This window comes from Nicrophorus vespilloides, unplaced genomic scaffold (assembly GCF_001412225.1).
Source record: "Nicrophorus vespilloides isolate i.1.1-1 unplaced genomic scaffold, Nicve_v1.0, whole genome shotgun sequence".
Lineage (NCBI taxonomy): Eukaryota > Metazoa > Arthropoda > Insecta > Coleoptera > Silphidae > Nicrophorus > Nicrophorus vespilloides.
In genome coordinates, this window is record NW_017095992.1 from 71,995 (window position 1) to 78,520 (window position 6,526).

Consider the following 6,526-nt stretch of genomic DNA (forward strand, 5'->3'; position numbering starts at 1 on the left):
TACTTTAAATTAATTACTTAATAGTAGAATAATTACAAAAGTATGGCATAATGTTTACAAATCACATAGTTTATGGCTGAGATAATTTAGGTGACTCACGGAGCAAGCCATGGTAATAATATTACCGATGGCTATGGTCATGTGGACGGTGCGGAATGATCTATGGATCTTGATATAGTGTGGGCAATTTTTTAATGGGCCGGCATCGTGAACCCCAATTTCCATTCCAATGCCGGCCGCATGTTCAATCCTGTTCTTCATCAGTATCAATTTCAAGAGCGGTGGAGCCAGGTAGAGCCTAATCAATAGGTTGATCAGAAAGGATGTCGTTAACACCAATATCTGAAAAGTGAAATTCCATGAAGACTATTGTTACCGCAGCGACATGGATCCAGTTTACCTGTAGCATCTCAGTCTGGTGACGTTTAACAAAAATCCAAAGAGTCAACATGCAGAGGAGACTATTCAGCAAGAAGTATTTGGGGAAGAGAACCCTTTGAACGTTACCGAAATGGTGACGAGGCAGCGAGAAGTACAGGGAGAGGCCGGAAACGAAAGTCATCCATATCTGAGTTCCGAAATATATGCTAAACGATCCCAAATATATTAAATTGAAAATACTTGATGGAGCTTCTGCATTTTCGTATGAATTTGGATACAGCATAAGACCGATCGCAGCCACGGCCACGGCTGTTATCAAATGAGCTGGTTGCGTCGTCTTGAACAGAATCCTAAGAAATTGTTGATTTTTTGCGAATAATTATCACTAATTGTTAGATATTACTTGTAAGCTGCGGATTTCTGGAAGCACTTAATGTTGTCATTGATCGCATCAATAGCTGTCTTCGTGTACTGTGTTGTTTGCGAAAGGACATCGTCGAAGTCAGCATCGTCTACTGTGTTTTCAAAGGTCTGCAAGTTCTTGAACTGCTTCTTCAGCACAAATTTGCTTGGTCTCGGAGGCCTGAGCTCGCTTCTTGTTGGTAGACACATAATTCTCGTTTTGAAGCACTTCTTCGGCGGTCGGTTTATATAAAGGCTCGTCTCCCACCACCGGAAACTCCCTTCCAGAACCTTTTTTTTTTCTATATATTTTTTTTTCGGTGGAAATTTTATTGTACTACCAGATTGATTGATGACACACTTCGGGAAACAGAATCGACTGGAGGCACGTTTTAAGTAGTTTTGTAACTCCACTTGGTGCGTCAATGGAACATGACCGGTTCATAAACATGAATGTGTTTCAACAGCCCTTAATTGCTTACCTCCTGCGATATACCTTGAACTTAAAATCCTTAATTTTCTGCACGTGCACGAGCACACGCAACGATCCTATTTCAGAGTTCAGTTGCTGCATTTCGCTAAATAATCATCCTATTATATCTATAAAACTAAAAATGATGCGATGAATCATTTTTAATCCCATATCCTTTTCAACAATTATTTATGAGCTAAGACCTTTAGTGTTTTCTTTTCTTTTTCTTCTTTTCTATTGCTGCATTTTTTTCGGATTTCATTCAAACACTTTTCACTTGCACCTGGCCCCCCATACTAATTCCCAACAAAGGAAATGCCGCATGATTTGGGACACGTAAATCTGTTCCACCGAGTTTATATAATATTTCTAGATCTTTCTGAAAGATTGTCTACTTGACCTACTCAAGTTTTTCATTTCTACGAAGCGAATCCTAAGGTCAATGGTCATACAATGAACGCTTTCATTATATGTTATTCATTAATTGAAATAAATAGTTTATTAAGTGCATGTCGTTCTTGGATTAAATATCAAATAAAAAACAATTGTTATTATTATTTTATACAGATGTCCTATTTCCACATATCATTGAAAACTAAGCTTGCCTTGAAATTTTTATTTTTCTTTCAAAGTCTATTGAATTTTATCACGCTCTCTTCCATTTATATCGACAGAGATCAGTATTAATAATCACAGAAATTAAATAAAATTGTTTAACACACAAGTTTTATATTCAATTAAAAATAACATAAAATCATAATCAAAAAATTGTAAATTGAAGCCAAATATGTTTGTATATTTGAAATTGTTATAACTTATTCTAAAGTATAAAAATCAATAACAAATTTTAGTTGAAAGTGTATTTCCTTTATATACCAATAATGTATATATTAAGTATATTTACTATAGCTTTTAGAAGCTTTAAGTCATTAAATTCGTTATAAATAGAATTACCATTAAGTGTGCATGTCTGGAGAATGTCATGGGAGAGATGGGGTAACATACTGTTTTCCTTATATTCTACTCACTTCAAATTCAACTCATTAATACAATATGTAATTGTATACTAGATGGTTTCTATGTGTAAACTCTTACATATATATTTTTTTATTATACACATAAATAGTAATAATTTACAAATGTGATATAATATTTTATAATTAATTATTGTAAACTATTCCTCTTTGTTAGTCTTTTAATTTAATAAAATTTTATAAAGATTTGTTTAGAATTTGGTAATACTTTTAATATTTCGAGAAAAGTTATTCAAGATTTATATAAGTAAATGTATTTATGTAAAGCTTTATTAATTGTAGCACAATTTGTTAAGATCAGCTTAAAGTGATTCAAGGTATACAAAGTATTATTAATTTTAAATGGTATACAGCAATTCCTCGCATGTTCCGCCAATATCCCAGACTGTTTGAAACCCGACTAATCAAAGATTTTCAATCATTTATGTAGAAAAACAAATTGTGTACTATGAAATTTGCAAGTGAATCCGCACTATACGAAAAAATGCTATATTTTATTTTTTATCATTTAATATAAGATGCTTTCAATTATATAAATATGAATAGTGATCAAAATAATATATGTATGTGCATTGTTGATAATATGTTATGACTACATAATTGAAACCTGCTAAAATTTAGATAATCACTGTAGTTCGGTTAATTCTGGTGTGTTGACGGTATTGATTAATACGTTGAATTTGCCTAAAATAAATTCATTTGTTATAATTACTTATAGTTATGTCCTATTACATACCATATTTTCAAGTACCAAATGAATAATAGTATAAGCAAGTTAATAGCCAAAGTAGTATATAATATCATTAGTAATTTAAAATATAAGATCTTTTTCATTGTTGTTTCGTTGCATGTACCTACATAGAAAAGTATATGTTTAATACAAAAATTTAGTAATTGATTTTTTTTTAAACATTTGTTAAAAATGAATATTTTATGGTATAATTCTAAATTGTAGTCTCATAAGCATAATTGAGTTTTTCATAATTTGGTTGTTACTTTAATCTTGAATTTATAATTATGGTGGGTTAGGAATAGGTTTTGGTAAGAATAAGACTTATGATAACTGAGAAAGTACATAATATGGTTAAGATAGTTTAATATTGAATTTGGTCATGGACTTTGGTTTATGTTAGGTATATTTAGAATGGGTTATGTTTTTGATTGGTTTGGGTTAGGTTTGGGTAAGAAACGTGATAACTGAGATGTGATCAAAAATGGAAAACTCTTAGAATATTAAAGTCATAAATAACCAGGAATCTTGGAAATCAAATTTACCATTGGAGTTGTTGGAATTTCTTAAAAGTTGCCATTTAATACGTTATCAACTAGAATCCATCAAGAAAGATAATGAAAGGATTTTGGAGAGGAAGTGATAATAAGACATAACGGTGGCAATCGCAAGCCCGACAACCGAAATCCCGTCTATCGAAATCCCGAGTGTATCGAATCCCGATGTTTGAAATCTCGACTATGTCAAAATCCCGACATTCAAAATCCCCACTATATCGTAATCCCGACAATAATAATAAGATTATTAATTGTTGTTATTTATTGTTAATAACATAAACTAATTTTATTATAGAATATTTCTTATTCTAAAGTTTTATAATGAATAAGTCAACGAAAAAAAAATACAATAACAATAACAATTAATAATCAGGCAAAAGAGCCATCGACCTAAGTCTTAAAAATATTTTTTTCAGTATCCGTCGTACCTATTAAAATATAGTAGAATAATATAAACTGTTATTGTAGAAATTAAATTAATAAAAGACACTGTCGGGATTATGGTAGTCGGGATTTCGATATATTCGGAATTTTGATACAGTCGGGATTTTGATTGTCGGGATTATGGTAGTCGGGATTTCGATACACTCGGGATTTCGAACGTCGGGCTTGCGATTTAGACCCAAGACATAATAGTGTCAATGTGGGGACACTTGCTTAAGTAATTATAAACGTGTGATCAGGAAGAAAGGAGTCAAGTTTTTATAAATAAAAATCTTAGAGAGTGACCAAATATACCATCTCACTTATGGTATTATTTCCAAATACTCTTTAAAAAAGGTTTAGGCTACAAATTGTTTTGTCTCTAAATTTCTCATAAAATATTTGACTAGATGTGTCAATCTGCAAATATTTATTGAAGTAATAAGTGAAATAATTCTACCGTATTTTGATATAACTTGAAACAATATTGAGTTGATTTTTTTTTAATTGGAGAAATTGACTTAAAGTTGTTGGCATAAGCTTCCATTTGTATTGTTTTGAGATTAATTAATAAAAATTTGAAACTTTTTATAGGATTTTTGCATTATAATGAGAGTAGTAAAAGTAATTGGTGAAATTATCTTATAATGTCTTGATTGATGTTAACCCTATTTTAAATATCGTTTTGTAAATACGAAAGAGAATGAAAAATATATTGCGAAAAGTGAACTGGAACATGAATCAATAGTTCAATTTGTGTCAATGGCTTGAAAGAATACATTAATGAATTATAATAAAAATAAAACAAACATCATAAGTTATTAAATGCATTTTTCCAATTGCAGAGTACAGCTATTACATAATCTACTCACTGGGAATTGTAGTTGTTCAAATCTAAATATACTTTAAGCAATGTTTAGATAGAAATTTGAAAAATATCATTTGCAAAGTTTGAATTTTTGCTGAATTAAGTTTTAGAGATTATTAGTGCAATGTGTTTTAAAATTTGAAGTGTTGATGCTTCTAGTTACTAGTTATACTACATCATACCAAAAGGTTTGCATTCTGTCTGCTCCAAGTCTTGTGTACCGAAGTAAATATGTGTTATTAGTAAAATAAAATTGAATACAATTTCTTAAGTTATAAAACAAAGTTAAATGCACTTACAGGACGCAAATACACTCCTCATTGATACATTGCGCAGAGAATAATGCTTCTGGACAATCATCGTAATTTTTGTAAGTAATTCCATTTTCTGGAATCAAATCATTATTCTGCTAGAATATAGCTTTTTTGGTATAATTATATAACTCTAGTAAGATGATTGATGGTAAAAATTATGATTAGTTTGGTGACACACATCTTCATGTTAGGAGGAAGCATATGTTTCGAGTATTGGTATCAACTGACTAAGGATTTGAGTATTAGGTATCGTTGTGGTGCGCTTGCAGTATCAGCGTTGCACTTCATAATGGATAACAAAATTGCATTATATCAAAGGGTTGTTCACATTCAAGGAAAGTTTTACGTCAATATTTGAGAACAGTGCAATTAGTTTAATATTTTATGACTGCCAGATAAACAGTACTATGTTTACTGTTTCTCTAATTTCTTGACCCAATTTGCAAACATGTAAATATATCATGAAGATAATTTGAGACGTAACTCCAAATATCTTCAAGAAGCATATCAATAGTTTAGAAACTACATATTTTTAATTTATTTAATCTTAGTATAATTTTGATCATATAGAGTATATACTAAGAAACATCCTAATTAGTGACGAAACTTCAAATGAATGCAAAATATTGTTTAGGATCCTCCGACAAATTTTTATTTGGGGTCTCAAATAAAAATTTCTGTTCTGTTCTGATTCCTCCACTCTATAATAGAGAGGAGGTGTGCACTTAGCTCACACCTTACAGTGTATGTAGCCAGTCAATGTCATGCTACGAATAAAACAGTAAATAAACACATAGTATATAGTACAAACAAACGAAAAGAGCATATAAACAAGCAAAAAATAAAAAATATAACAATAGAAAGGTGAATGGACTATTAAGATGTCTACAGACAATTACACGGAATCACCTTGCTAATTTATAAATATACAAGAAATTTATAAATAATAAAAATAACAAAAAATAAAATAATTCAACATTTATACAAACTTTTCACGACCTATCAGCTCTTATCACAGTGTGAGAAGGCTTCGGATCAGTAAATAAAAAGTGTTATAAAGATTAATAAGGGGTAATAAAGCACAAAAATGAAACAACAAAATAAACACATATATAATAAATACTTAAACAATACAGCCAGAGATTTTGATAAAATTTAAAATTAGTTTATATATCTTGCTATCCTTCATCCTTAACATCTAGAGATGTTGGAAGGTGAACTTTTTGAGTGATTAGTCCACTTATGAGCACGTTTGTAGCAAAACTGTTGCTTTCACATTAAAAAAAAATGTGATTAGTGGTGGATATCATCCCACAGTCACAGTGCGGTGAATCCACCAAATTCA

At 30.5% G+C, this 6,526-nt stretch overlaps 1 protein-coding gene across 1 annotated transcript; it reads right to left on the bottom strand.

Moving 5' to 3' along the window:
* Window positions 1-50: 50 nt before the first annotated feature.
* Window positions 51-993, bottom strand: LOC108569078 (transmembrane protein 205). Its single transcript, XM_017930475.1, has 3 exons — window positions 785-993; window positions 401-731; window positions 51-342 (listed from the first exon to the last, which is right to left on the bottom strand). The coding sequence occupies exons 1-3, from the start codon at window positions 991-993 to the stop codon at window positions 55-57; spliced, it is 828 nt and encodes a 275-aa protein (XP_017785964.1). The 3' UTR covers window positions 51-54.
* Between the last annotated feature and the right edge of the window lie 5,533 nt (window positions 994-6,526).

Coding starts and splice junctions, on each gene's coding strand:
- LOC108569078 (XM_017930475.1), bottom strand. CDS start 993: ATGTGTCTACCAACAAGAAGCGAGCTCAGGCCTCCGAGACCAAGCAAA. Junction 732..784: donor CAGAAATCCGCAGCTTACAA/GTAATATCTAAC, acceptor ACAATTTCTTAG/GATTCTGTTCAAGACGACGC. Junction 343..400: donor ACCAGACTGAGATGCTACAG/GTAAACTGGATC, acceptor TTCACTTTTCAG/ATATTGGTGTTAACGACATC.